Below are 14,594 nucleotides of genomic sequence, written 5' to 3' on the forward strand. Positions count from 1 at the left end.
CCACCACACATATAGATGGTTTTCTCTACTACAACTAGAGTTGTTAGGGATATACATTTACATTCTATATTGAGTTTATTTACACTAACTCTACATTCAAACAAATTATAATAAAATAAATAAATATTTTTTGTCACTTGGTGAAAAAATGTGAAAGCAACTATAAATACCATACACACACAGGAAAGAAATAAACTAAATTTTATATATATATATATATATATATATATATATATATATATATATATATATATATATATATATATATATACATATATATATATATATATACATATATATATATACACACACACACACACACACACACATGTATATGTGTGTGTGTGTGAGTGTGTGTGTGTGTGTGAACATAACAGACCACATTTATTTTCCTTTCCTGCCTCTTTCTATCTCTCAGGTATGTGATGAGCAGTGGGTATAAGCCAGCTCCTCTGGACCTCAGCCATGTGAAACTGACTCCCAACCAGAACCAGCTGGTGGAGAAACTGGCGGAGAATGGACACAACGTGTGGGCACGAGACCGTGTGAGGCAGGGTTGGACTTACAGCATCGTACAGGTATCATTCAGGGTTTATTGTTTCAACTTTTTTTTCACTATTACATATCATACAGGGAATTGTAAATTTGAAGTACTGGGGGTCTAATATTGTGTACGACTGCCATGGTGCTTATTACAACTTTTTTTTTTTTAAAGTACCAAATCTTGTACTGGTTACCTGTGTATAATAAGAACAGTTGACTTACCGATGTCATAAATCATTGAAATTATTCATAACTTGAACTGAATTTTGCTAAATTAAATTAAAGTGTGGAGCAGTCATATGTCTTCATCCTTTCGTCCTTACTCATGCACTGTTATCCTTAGGATATTTTGAATAAACGTAACCCTCGTCTGGTACCGTACGTCTTGCTGGATGAGAGAACCAAGAAAACCAACAGAGACAGTGTGAACAATGCTGTACGCACCCTTATTGGCTACGGATACAATATCGAGCCACCAGACCAGGAGAGTAGTAAGTACTGATGATATCAGGCATCGAAATTTATCTGTCTTAGTTTTTTAGACCGTGCTTCTCACCATATTAATGTTTTTCAATTTGTGACAGTGTAAGCAAGCATTACACACACTGCACACACACTGCACACAGTTATTCTATTGACCTACTGTTCTTTAGCCAATAATACAGTAAAATCTACACTTACACAGTAGGGACCCAAAACCTTCATTATTCGACTTTTACATTTGCATACAAGAGTGAAAACAGCTAAAAACTACATATTTTATATTGTACTCTTGAATAAGAACTGACTGAAATCGTATTAACTATTAATACGTTTTAATAAGTGCTCACTTGGAAGTGAATTCAGTGGACTTCTAGACCTTAGTGTATAAAACTGTATAAAAATACTCAACTTGTTCTCCTCCAATTGTCCATCCTGAGTTTGTTCTATTGTTCTAATACCTCAACTCACACACACCCTAAACATAAACTTATTATGTTTCTCATTCTTCTAGGTGGCCACTCATTGGACAGCAGACGAGGGGATAAGGTGCGGATCTTCAGGGCGGAGAAGCAGTATGCCGTGACCTCAGGGAAATGGTACTTTGAGTTTGAGGCCGTGACGACGGGAGAGATGAGGGTAGGCTGGGCTCGACCGAACGTGCGTGCAGGCACTGAACTCGGAGCTGATGAACTGGCTTACGTCTTCAATGGAAACAGGGTACATAATAGTTTATGTAATCTATTCTGTCTATGCCCCATGGGGTTTTGCGTCTGCTATACCTGTAATTCCTCCATGACTGTTCCTCGATAGTCGTACTATACTGTCCATGGATTACATATACGTAGATGTCCATAAATAACGACAGGTCATCTTAATTACAGCACAGCCCTGATGAATTCTTCAATCTGATTAATCAGATGGTGTTCGTTCATTTTCCTTAACTGCAGCTCAGTAGAGCTGCCTGTAATTCAAATCACAGGTTTGTATAAGGGACAACATGATACATAACTATAAACCGGTAAAAAGCATGACCTATTTCATTAATAAATGTAAAAAAATTCATCGCTGGCAAACCACTGTGGTATAAAAAAAATTAATAACATTTTGAGAGCCCTGCGATAATAATGACCTTCACCATGCCATGTGATTGACGAAAAGGAAGTGAAAACAGCACTTCCTGGTCATGTGACATGGCATTTTCTTGTTATGTCAACGTTAAAGCCCTCTTTCACCAGTTACAAAGGAAAATAGTAGTTTTGTATTATTGCCTATCAAAAATTTGGATCTAAATTTAATGTTGCCATATGGCAACATCATGCAGTAGAGTGTACAGTACAGTTCGCATTATTTCAACAACACTGGGATTGTTTGAAGGATATGACATATACATTACAGGCTCTTTAAATACTTGGTGCATAAGCAGCACTTTAGATAATGAATGTGAATTAATCCACTAAACCCACTGTTTTTTGATAGTTTAAGTTCCAAATTGTTATGTCAGCCATATCAGAGAGAGCTTGCTGCTGAAAAGGATAGTGGTGTTTATGTATTGAACATTTGCATGCGGTGCTTTCTTTTCCAGGCTCAGCGCTGGCACATTGGAAATGAGCCATTCGGGCGCCAGTGGCTGTCAGGAGACGTGGTGGGCTGCATGATTGACCTGGTAGAGATGAACATCATGTTCACTTTGAATGGAGAGATGCTGATCAGTGACTCTGGCTCTGAGATGGCCTTTAAAGACATCGAGATTGGAGATGGTGAGCTGGATAACAGGGATTTAAATCTTTTTCAGTAGTAGACATAGGGAGAGGTTATGCTCAACAGGGTGGTGTTCAGAATTAGTTCACCTCCAGGGTCCGGGGTTCGAGTCCCGCTGGGGCCCTGTGTGTGCAGAGTTTGCATGTTCTCCCCGTGCTGGGGGGTTTCCTCCGGGTACTCGGGTTTCCTCTCCCAGTCCAAAGACATGCATGGTAGGCTGATTGGCGTGTCTAAAGTGTCCGTAGTGTATGAATGGGTGTGTGAGTGTGTATGTGATTGTGCCCTGCGATGGACTGGCACCCTGTCCAGGGTGTACGCCACGTTGTGCCTGATGCTGCCAGGGATAGGCTCCAGGTTCCCCCGTGACCCTGAAAAGGAGTAAGCGGTAGAAGATGGATGGATGGATGGATAGAACTCAACTATAGCATTTATTTTTATATACAGTATTTGGATTTTGTTGATTCTTAGCTTAATTTATCCTTTCCTTACATGTCTTGTTCCTTGTCTGTCAGGTTTCATCCCCGTGTGTGCACTGGGGCTGTCTCAGATGGGCCGTATCAACCTGGGCCAGAATGTTAGCAGTCTGCGCTATTTTGCCATTTGTGGATTGCAGGAGGGATTTGAGCCCTTTGCCATCAACATGAAGAGGGACATCACCATGTGGTTCAGCAAGAGTTTGCCCCAGTTCATCCCAGTGCCTACTAACCACAATCACATTGAGGTCTTGTCTTTCATTTATAATAGAATGTTATAAATATTGAATGGAACGGAAATGCCTAAATATTGCAAAAAAGTGACACTGAATTAGAAAAAAATGTGCTGATAAAGGAAAGATACTTCCTTGGTAATATGAAATAATATTTATCTGTATGCTTGTTGTGTCTGCTACCTCCTTCCAGTGTAAAATAATAATAATAATAATAATAACATTAGCAAGTGAAACTATTCTGAACATAGTCAAAGGTATATAGTATTTCCTAGTATTTCCAAGGATGCAAAAATACCTGGGTAATATTTGATTAGAATTGTACAGAATTTGGTGTAATGGCATCTCAAGACAATCTCCTTCACTGAAGCTATACAAATTTGTATTGTATTACACTGGATCAGAAGAATGTTTTACATGTTTTTGACTGAAATTTATTCATTGCTCAGCTGTCTCGTGTGGATGGCACGGTGGACTGCGCCCCCTGTCTGAAACTCACACACAAGACCTTTGGGTCCCAGAATGCCAACACAGACATGCTGTTCCTGAGGCTAAGCATACCTATCGAGTTCCACGAGACTTTCAAAGTGCAGGCAGGCACCACACCCCTCACTCGAACCCTAACCATCCCGGAGGATGAAGTGTTGGAGGTGGATCCTGACTCTGATTACGAAGTGCTGAAGAAGTCAGCCTGCAAGAAGGAGCAGGAGGAGAAAGAGAAGGAGCCGTCTGTGCCCAGAGACATACCTGGTGTCAAGGAGAATGACAAGGACACTGCCTCTGAAAAAGGCAAAAAGAAAGGGTGAGGATAGACTAGTGACACAGAATGCCCTTTTATATAGCGATTCGATTTTTGACTCTACGGTAATTTGTGTCTGAAATCAAACAGTCAGTTTAAAAGTACAGCCGTTTCTACCAATTATTCCACCTGTTCTTTCTTCCTTCTTAATAGTTTTCTGGTATATCTACTTGCTTTATTCTCATTTGACAGCCTGACAGTGGCCTGTCTTACTGTCATAGACTCTTTTATTTATTTATTTTTTATTCAAATGTTCAAAAACGACAGTGCTGGACTACAAATTCCAACTGAGAAACATCTAGAACCAACTCTAGACTTTTGCATTATCTAAGACACGCATCCAAGATATACCTGGAGAGAAAATTATATGGTTTAACTGATAAATCGCAGCATGGAACTAATGCTCTATTATGCTGAATACAACAATTAAAACTAATGTATGATTGATGAATTAGGTACAAACATTATTGTGAAATCTTTTCTTGACATTGTGCATGGATGTAACTTTATCAAAAGAACATTGTTGGGTTCAGCTCTGATTGCTTTTCCTTCCTTCTCAGTTTCCTGTTCAAAGCTAAGAAAGCAGCCATGATCACTCCTCCACCTCCTCCCCCTGTTCTGCCACGCTTGTTCGAGGACGTAGTGCCGGATGAACGTGATGATCCTGAGATCATTCTCAGTACCACTACTGTGAGCTTTTCAGACACGTGTATTCTGTATAAAAGTACTGTATTCTGAAGTACTTTTATCCAATGAAACTGTATATGTTTGGTTGCATTATTCTAGTGAAAGTGAAAGGAATTTTTGGCTAGAGAGCATTGAGATTAACTAAAAGTGTTAATAAAATTCTTATTTACACCACTGGGAAATATGCCTAAGCATGTGAAAGGGTAATACAGTATGTGTTTGTTTCCACAGATATCATTTATACTGCTATAATATTATAAGCATTTTATAATAGATATATTACTATTAAAATCAAAACAGATCATTTGAGTCAATGGGACATCCTTTATATAAAAAAAATCTCTCTCTCTCTCTCTCTCTCTCTCTCTCTCTAGTATTATTACTCAGTGCGGATCTTTGCTGGTCAAGAGCCCGGTGGTGTTTGGGTTGGTTGGGTCACCCCTGACTACCACCAGTACGATCTTAGCTTTGACCTCTTCAAAGTTCGTACTGTCACAGTAACTGTAGGTGATGACAAGGGCAACATTCATGACAGGTGAGGATTGGCAGCAGATGTTTTGTGCCTCTAACAGTGACTTTTGATATCAAAAATAGATCAGTCCTCCAAAAAAACAGATTAGGCAGCTGTTAGTTGCTACATGTCAACCTTCTCTAGCTTCTAATACTATTTCTAAAGCATGACTTGAAGAGCACCAATTTCTCAATCATCATCAATCATTTTGCAATACATATGAACTTGCTATAAAAAAAGTACCACATATGTCTTAAAGATGCAATCACAAAGTAACGACTTCAGTGAGCAACTTCATAGACGTCACTGTCCGACTCACAAAATATTCCGTCAGGTTAATATGGCTTTGTGTTATTTGCTGTTTATGAACATGTGCATTACCATAACATCAGCATAAAAAGGAGCAACTGCTACATGGTGTGGGGAGGCGACTTAATCAGTGGTTCCCAGCAGCGCTTCAGCCAGGAGGATCTGGTAGTTGGCTGCTTGGTAGACTTGGCCACTGGTCTTATGACTTTCATGGCCAATGGGAAGGAAATCAACACCTTTTACCAGGTGAGATAGGCTTATGTCATGTGTTAAGAGAGAGCATGCCCATTGGAGTCATGTGGATCTTTTTATTTTTTGCATTTTCTTCTTTGATTTTATCTTGCTGTTATATGTGGCATTCGTGACTTCAGGAAAATAAACTATAATGGTGTCTAGGAGTAAGTGACGACCATGACTGAACACTACTAGAAATTTTAAAATGACCTGGTTAAGTGAAAACCTTTGTCAAAGTTCCCACTCTTTTCAGGGAATCATACTCCGGGACATTTTCAGTGACGTACTGTACATACCCAAAAGTAAGGACAAGTAGTCAGAACAACTAACATCTGCTGACGTTGACATTACAGTTTACCTGAAATCTGATAAGTGAAGTGAAAATATAATTGCATATATCAGAGAATGTTCTGATTTTTTGCAGTCCCTCAGCTGATATTGCATATAAGTGAGTTTTTCAGGACTTTTCCAGGACTTTGATAATATTTTCAATACTTTTAATCGATTTTCTCATTCTCCAGGTGTTTCCGTAACTGTAGAAACAGTTCAAACTTCATGTTAGGACCATGTTTGTTGACAAAGCGTTGTGTTGCATTGCATAATGACATAGAATGTGTGTTTTCTCCTAGGTGGAGCCCAACACCAAGCTTTTCCCTGCTGTGTTTGTTCAGCCCTTCAGCCAGAACATGCTACAGTTTGAGCTGGGAAAGCTAAAGGTTAGATCTCGTCCTCATTCTCTCCCTCTCTCTGTCTCTCTAGCACTGCTTTTAGTATAATTCTCAGTTACTGTTGTCTTTATTATATCTTTACCCATCCATTATATAATGCACATTGAACCGATGAACCCGTTGAACACATAATCATGATTACACACGTCGGTTTCCATGGCTTAGTTGAGCTAGCCATTTTAAAATAACCAGAGTGTCTGAAAAACTTCAAAGACATAATGTATTTATTTTGTTATTTAATTCAAAGACAATTATCTTGTCTCTTTTCCTAAATCTTCTTCTCTCTTTCCGTTAGAATATTATGCCTCTCTCAGCGGTCATGTTTCGCAGTGAAAGGATGAACCCAGTGCCTCAGTGTCCTCCTCGTCTGGATGTGGAGATGCTCACACCGGTTATATGGAGTCGAGTCCCAAACCACTTCTTGAAACCCGAAGTGGGTAAAGTGAGTGAGAGGCACGGCTGGATGGTAGAATGCACTGAGCCACTCACCTTGATGGCACTGCACATCCCTGAGGAGAACAGGTCAGATTTAGATTCATTAAAGTGTGTCAAAATATGATTTGTCCTGTTACGTAGTTCATAGAACAATATTTCATAACTTGGGTTGTCCTCCTCCATCATACAGATTAGTCTTATGGCTGTAAGTACCACGTCAATGCACATTCTGTGAGAATCTGCGTCATAAGTACGCTCAGCAGTATATCTCAATAGTAACTGTGCTCATTCTGTGAAATTATAAACAGCACATAGCTTACAGAATGAACTAGGCACGCAGCATTAGCTAGGTAGCTAAAATATAAGCTCTGGTTTAAAGCTGGTAGTAAGCTAGCCTGGTAACAGAGAACAAAACTGTCATGTCCATTTAAGATAAGATGAGATAAGATAAGATAATACTTTATTAATGCCCAGATGGAGAAATTAGGGTAAAATTTGCTAATAGACAAAAATGGATAAAATACACATAGTGGTTGTGATAAAAGTAGGTCTGAAGTGCAATAATTCACAGTAAACTCAACTAGTTAGTGACTATCTATATATAAATATCTGTTAAACTAAAACACAACTGGGTAACAATACATTTCAATTCCAGAGTGAGGATAAATCAGTTGACAATCACTGGCTTTTTACCTCTTCATCAAGGGGGGAAATATTGCTTTACCTCTCTTCTTTCATCTTCTTCTTATTGTATTATATTCTGTTGTGTCATGTTCTGTCCTGATTGGCTGTGACTCTGCCCTGTCACCATGCAGTTAGACTTCTTTAATGCCTAAAGTTGGAGTGTGATGACAGATGTCCTGTACTTGAACTGATGTGTGTTGTATGAGTACAAATGTCTTCTGAATTGAATACAGTTATTGAGTATTACTATTACATGATGGTCAGGACTGGAAGACAGTCATGTACTGAATAGTAGTGTTTTGTAGTGTTGACCATGTAATCTGTATGTTCTTCTTTACTGTTCAGATGTATTGACATCTTGGAGTTGTCTGAACACCAAGACCTGTTGAAGTTCCACCACCACACTCTGATGCTGTATTGTGCTGTGTGTGCTCTGGGCAACAATCGTGTGGCCCACGCTCTGTGCAGCCACGTGGATGAGTCGCAGCTTTTCTACGCCATCGAGAACACATACCTGCCTGGGCCGCTGCGTATCGGTTACTACGACTTGCTCATCAGCATCCATCTAGAGTCGGCCAAGCGCAACCGTCTGGGCACTAACCGTGAGTTTATAGTGCCCATGACAAAGGAGACGCTCAGTATCACTCTTTACCCAGATGCTGAAAAAGCCCATGATCTGCCTGGTGTGGGTCTGACCACCTGCCTCAGGCCCAAACTCCACTTCTCAGCTATTAACTTTGTGGGCACCGATCCAGACCTGTATACTCTGAGCCCTACCTTCCCTCTGCAGGTATGCTATGTGGCATTAACCAGTTCTGGTGCATCTGGGTGTGTTAATGTGTCAGACAGTTCCAATGTATGAGAAAGTGCCACTGAATCAGATGGTGTTACTGTATCAGGAATCATGAAGTTGTAATGTTTGTATTTAAATAGTTTATTTGAAACCTAAATGATTGTACTGTTATATGATATCCTATAGGAGCTAAAGACCAAGTCTCTGTGCATGCTCACTGAGGCTGTAATGGATGGCAGTCAGGCCATGCGTGATCCAGTAGGGGGAAGTGTCGAGTTCCACTTTGTGCCCATCCTTAAACTCATCAGCACTCTCCTCATCATGGGCATCTTCAACGACGACGACGTCAAGCACATCCTTAAGATGATTGACCCCAGTGTTTTCAGCTCAGCAGAAGAGAAAGCTTCAGAGGAGGAAGGAGAGGGGGAAGCGGAGAAAGCTGTGTCTAAAGAGCAAGGAGAGGAAACCAAAGAGAAAGAGGAGGCCGCTGAGGGAGAGACGGAGCTGCTGGACGAAGGAGTAGGAGATGAGGAAGAGGACGAGGAGCTCAAAGCCCTCAAGAAGGAGGAAGGGGAGGAGGGAGAGGAGCTAGAGAAGGCAGAGGAGGAGCAGCAGGCAGGACAAAAAGTGGATGGAGAAAAAGCAGAGGAGGAGAAAGAGGCAGAGGAAGGAGGAGAAGAGGGACATGAGGAAGAGGAGGAGGTGCCTGAGGAAGGACTGCTGCAAATGAAACTTCCCGAGTCAGTCAAATTGCAGGTGAGCTCTACTACTACTATACTACTAATTGCTAGTACTACTACTATTATTACTATTATTGCTACTGCTACTACTAACTATTTACGCACTTTTAGGTTGCCACTTTATTACGATTCACTTGTCATTTCTAGGTAATATATTTTTCCCGGGAACATCACATTCTCTTAGCACTTATTGTATTTTTTTTTTGCTTTTCTCTCTCTCTCTCTCTCTCTCTCTCTCTCGCTCTCTCTCTCTGTCTCTCTTCCAGATGTGCACCCTGCTGCAGTATTTCTGTGACTGTGAGCTGAGGCACCGTGTAGAAGCCATTGTTGCTTTCTCTGATACATTTGTGCAGCAAATCCAGACCAACCAACGTTATCGCTACAATCAGCTCATGAGAGCGTTCACCATGAGCGCTGCTGAGACAGCCCGAAGGACCCGAGAGTTCCGGTCTCCTCCGCAAGAGCAGGTACCCACTCACCTCATTGTTCTCTGTCCTCTTCAAGACCATGTAAACACACACATAAACACACACACACTTCATTTGTGTGTAAGTATGTGTTTGAGATGTGTTTTTTTTTTTTTTTTTTTTTAGGTTATCATGCTGACTAACTTCAAGCACAGTCCTGAAGATGATGAGTGTCCAGTCCCTGAGGAAGTACGAGAACCTCTCCAGAATTTCCACAGTGACATCCTGAATCATTGTGGTGAGTCTAAACTTGCTGCTCATCCTAGACTGTCCTCAGTGTCCAGTTAGTCCAGGACTTTGTGGGCATATCTTGACTGAACTGTGTATTCAGTATCGTACACAAACTCGAACCCAGCAGCACTGGCTATAAATTTCTGTGACTTGTTATACTTTAAACTATATTGTTCTCCCCTGACTGTTTTTTTTTTTTTTTTTTTTTTTTGTGATTTAATTTTTCAACAAAAAATTATATGCACTGCATCTTTAAGAAAGTGACAGAAAGCATTATTTTGCAAATGACTAATTTTCAATTTCAGGTATACACCTGGAAGAAGAGGAGGAAGAGGAAGAGGTGGACATGTCGCTTAAAGGAAGATTGCTCAAGTTGGTGGAAAGAGTTAAGAAATTGCGTAAGCAGCCGGAAGAAGAAGAAAAAGAGCCTGAACCCAATGAAGAGCCTAAACCCAGTGAGTAAAAAATGTGTTGTGCTTCTGTAATATCTTTACTAATGTTTACTAAAGTAAAATAAGAAAATAAAAAGAAAAAAAAATTAGATTACTAAAAACTTTTTTTATTGGACATGTCAAGAATATTTGTATTCAATTCCCCAATTCCAAAAAAGTTGGCAATGCAAATAAAAACAGAATGCAGTGATTTGCAAATCACATAAGCCCGTATGTTGTTCACGATAGAACATAGAAAACATATCAAATGTTTAAACTGACGAAGTGTACCATTTTGTGTTGCCCCTGTCCCAACTTTTTTGAGATGTGTTGCAGCCATCAAATTCTGTTTGTATTTTCATTTATTTACATTTTCTATACCATCCCATCTTTTTTTGGAATTGGGGTTGTATATTCTTTTCTAGATTTTGATCTATATTGTGTTCAAATTGTTTTATGAATGTTAATTGTTTTTTTGTTTACTCGTGGTAATCCTGCACATGGACAATCCATTTACTGTTTCATATAAGTGAAATTTCATGAACGTCAACATGCAGATGTCATGTAATTTTAATGCTTACAACTAGTTTATGCATGAAAGGGTTAGATTTCTAGTGAGATACAGATATAGAGATATTTTCACGATGAATATAGAAGAAAAAAAAAAAATTTTAAGATTTTAAGAGACCGTGATTATGGGCTCAGTCAACAGGTGATGCAGCAGGGATAATATTTAAATATTTGTATTAAATATTTCCTTCTTTTTCAGGCACCTTGCAGGAGCTGATCTCTCACACGATGATCCACTGGGCTCAGGAGTCATTCATCCAAAACCCAGAGCTAGTGCGAATGATGTTCAGCTTGCTGCACCGGCAGTATGACTCTCTGGGCGAGTTGATTCGAGCTCTGCCCAAAGCCTACGCCATCAACGCTGTGTCCGTGCAGGATACCATGGACCTTCTAGAGTGCCTGGGCCAGATCCGCTCACTTCTTATTGTTCAGATGGGTCCTGAAGAGGAGAGACTCATGATTCAGAGCATCGGGTTCGCACTACGAAATAACACACTGTCTAAACCATGACATTTCATAATTCTCACAGTTCTCTTGAGATACTTTCTTCAACTGCTCATGTTTGTTCTCAGAACTGAAGTAGATAATGTCCATGCTTACAGTATATTTTGTCTCACAGTAACATCATGAACAATAAGTTGTTCTACCAGCACCCCAACTTAATGAGGGCTCTTGGGATGCACGAGACCGTTATGGAGGTCATGGTCAACGTGCTCGGAGGTGGAGGAGACTCAAAGGTGACTCAATGGAACAATATTAAGATGATTTATTAAATTTGCTTTCCTCAATGTATTTTTCCTTACAGTAGAATAGTTTTTAACCTATGTATGACTCTTTCTAAAAGGAAATTAGATTCCCCCAAATGGTGACGAACTGTTGCCGCTTCCTGTGTTATTTCTGCCGTATCAGTCGTCAGAACCAACGCTCCATGTTCGACCACCTTTCGTACCTGCTTCAGAACAGTGGCATTGGCTTGGGTAAAGCTGTCTATAAAATGTATTTTAAACATGTTATGTATTATATATGATGTGGCATCCATGTCTAAAAGATGGATATTTGTTCAGGAATGCGTGGATCTACACCCCTGGATGTAGCTGCAGCTTCCTGTATCGACAACAATGAGCTGGCTTTAGCATTGCAGGAGCAAGACCTGGAGATGGTAAGATAACTTTGCATGTAGTAATGAAATTGCACAGATGAAAAAGTGTACTACTGAAATGCTCACAGTTTTTATCTTCTCGATTAGGTGGTGACGTATCTGGCTGGATGTGGCCTGCAGATGTGCCCAATGCTGTTGTCTAAAGGTTACCCGGACATCGGCTGGAACCCCGGCGGCGGAGAGCGCTATCTGGACTTCCTCCGCTTTGCTGTGTTTGTTAATGGTTAGTGATTTCATTTCAACTGGTGAATCAAATTCTAGATTCTGTATGAGCGCTTAAAGGTTTTCCTGAGAATAACACTGAGCCTTTTAATTTTTTTTTGCAGGTGAGAGTGTGGAGGAGAACGCTAATGTGGTTGTGCGCCTGCTCATCCGTCGTCCTGAGTGCTTTGGCCCCGCCCTGAGAGGAGAGGGAGGAGCTGGGCTGCTGGCTGCTATGGAGGAAGCCATTAAGATCTCGGAGGATCCAGCCAGGGATGGACCAACCCCGAAGAAAGACAGACGCTTCATGTACTGTTTAATTATTATTTTTTTTATGTATTCATTGCACAATGCCTATTGACTTTCTTATGAATTAGAGCAATTTCAAATTGAATTACATACTGTGATTGGTTCAGGTTTGGTGCAGAGGAGCAACAGGAGGAGAACAGGTTGCATCTTGGGAATGCCATCATGTCATTCTACTCGGCGCTAATTGACTTGCTGGGTCGCTGTGCCCCTGAGATGCATGTAAGTGCAATATAATGTGTACATTTTGCTCAATTCATATTGAATTCTGTAGACAACTGAAAACAATTGGAACAATTTAAGTTTTTATTTAGGGACAAATGTATAAATATTGGTCTGTCCTTTTGTCCACAGTTGATCCAGGCTGGCAAGGGTGAGGCTCTGAGAATCAGAGCTATCTTGAGGTCTTTGGTTCCTATAGAAGACCTGGTGGGAGTCATCAGTCTTCCGGTGCAGATCCCAACCTATGGAAAAGGTATGCTAACAATGCACGGGATAAGAATGTTGAATATAAGAGTCCGTCATTTAAAATGTCTTCCCTTATGTTGCTTTTAAAAAATGTTTGGACATTTGTCGCCTTGTTGGTTTTCCTTCTGTAAGTGTTATCCTTTCCATAGATGAACAGATTGTTGAACCCAAGATGTCTGCCAGTTTTGTACCAGACCACAAGGCCTCCATGGTGTTGTTCCTAGACAGAGTGTATGGCATTGATAATCAAGACTTTCTGCTGCATGTGCTGGAAGTCGGCTTCCTCCCAGACATGAGAGCCGCAGCTTCTCTGGACACAGTGAGCTGTTGTTTATTTCATAACATAACAGAGAGGCACAAGTACATTAATAGCAATGACTGTCCTAGTTATGCTTAGATACTGTACATCTTTGTTAGCTGGGTTTCATCAAAAACAGTTCCACAGAATGTCAAGTAAAGTGTATATGTATATGTTTTGTCTAGACCGGTGTTTCCCAATCCTGGTCCTGGAGTACCACCAACCTACAGATTTTTATGTATTTTCTGCTCCCAAAAACTGTAGGACCAGAATTGAGAAACAGCAATCTAGACTACATACAGTATAAACCCTAACCTTTCCAGTGTAGAAAAAAATAATAAAATAATTTCTTAAATATTAAAAAGACACCATATGTTTGCAGTACATAAGCACATAGTTGTTTTATGGGGAAAAAAAACACGTAACATAATTACTACCATCATATTTATTCATAGGAGCCATCAGAAATGTTAATTCCTTAACTTTCAACCCACAAAACTCAATCCAGTTATACCATGGAAAAAAGTAGTTTCAAAACACCTTTCCTAGTTCTTTATTAGAATTGCAGTTAGAGTCAAGTGATATTATTCATAATTCAGTTACCTGATACTGTACAGAACAATTCTAATAACTTTAACAGTGGTTGACAAAACGTAACTCTAATGGTTTAGGTCATAGAGTGATGATATCTGAACATGTTTCTTTATTGGTTTATGTTTGTTTGGAGTTTAGGTGGCATTCAGTACCACGGAGATGGCGTTGGCACTCAACCGTTATCTGTGTTCAGCTGTGCTACCAGTTCTGACCAAGTGTGCGCCACTGTTTGCGGGTACTGACCACCGTGCCATCATGATTGACTCCATGCTGCACACCATCTACCGACTGTCCCGCGGCCGCGCACTCACCAAAGCCCAGCGTGATGTCATTGAGGACTGCCTCATGTCTTTGGTCAAGTCAGTTAGGCTTCTATTCATATTCTATACTCAGCAGCCAACAGGACATCTTTTGATTTTTGAACAATACGGCATAACATAACGGTTAACCTTTTCACAC

The 14,594-nt window shown here is 40.2% G+C and overlaps 1 protein-coding gene across 7 annotated transcripts in view; it reads left to right on the top strand.

Moving 5' to 3' along the window:
• The window catches only part of LOC128606446 (ryanodine receptor 1), a 98,761-nt gene that overhangs the window by 34,714 nt on the left and 49,453 nt on the right, over nt 1-14,594 (top strand). For all 7 annotated transcript variants that reach the window (XM_053622571.1, XM_053622574.1, XM_053622573.1 and 4 more), the window contains exons 24-49: nt 419-578; nt 887-1,034; nt 1,538-1,743; nt 2,609-2,783; nt 3,297-3,505; nt 3,940-4,292; nt 4,850-4,979; nt 5,351-5,511; nt 5,880-6,042; nt 6,660-6,746; nt 7,054-7,280; nt 8,223-8,667; nt 8,857-9,426; nt 9,677-9,877; nt 10,004-10,115; nt 10,414-10,563; nt 11,309-11,582; nt 11,729-11,846; nt 11,954-12,086; nt 12,174-12,268; nt 12,356-12,491; nt 12,595-12,778; nt 12,886-12,997; nt 13,130-13,250; nt 13,393-13,562; nt 14,274-14,494. In XM_053622571.1, the coding sequence (XP_053478546.1) occupies nt 419-578; nt 887-1,034; nt 1,538-1,743; nt 2,609-2,783; nt 3,297-3,505; nt 3,940-4,292; nt 4,850-4,979; nt 5,351-5,511; nt 5,880-6,042; nt 6,660-6,746; nt 7,054-7,280; nt 8,223-8,667; nt 8,857-9,426; nt 9,677-9,877; nt 10,004-10,115; nt 10,414-10,563; nt 11,309-11,582; nt 11,729-11,846; nt 11,954-12,086; nt 12,174-12,268; nt 12,356-12,491; nt 12,595-12,778; nt 12,886-12,997; nt 13,130-13,250; nt 13,393-13,562; nt 14,274-14,494 (5,061 nt within the window). The remainder of the gene's footprint in view (nt 1-418; nt 579-886; nt 1,035-1,537; nt 1,744-2,608; nt 2,784-3,296; nt 3,506-3,939; nt 4,293-4,849; nt 4,980-5,350; nt 5,512-5,879; nt 6,043-6,659; nt 6,747-7,053; nt 7,281-8,222; nt 8,668-8,856; nt 9,427-9,676; nt 9,878-10,003; nt 10,116-10,413; nt 10,564-11,308; nt 11,583-11,728; nt 11,847-11,953; nt 12,087-12,173; nt 12,269-12,355; nt 12,492-12,594; nt 12,779-12,885; nt 12,998-13,129; nt 13,251-13,392; nt 13,563-14,273; nt 14,495-14,594) is intronic.

The sequence above is a fragment of the Ictalurus furcatus genome, chromosome 4 (genome assembly GCF_023375685.1).
Source record: "Ictalurus furcatus strain D&B chromosome 4, Billie_1.0, whole genome shotgun sequence".
Taxonomy (NCBI): Eukaryota; Metazoa; Chordata; class Actinopteri; order Siluriformes; family Ictaluridae; genus Ictalurus; species Ictalurus furcatus.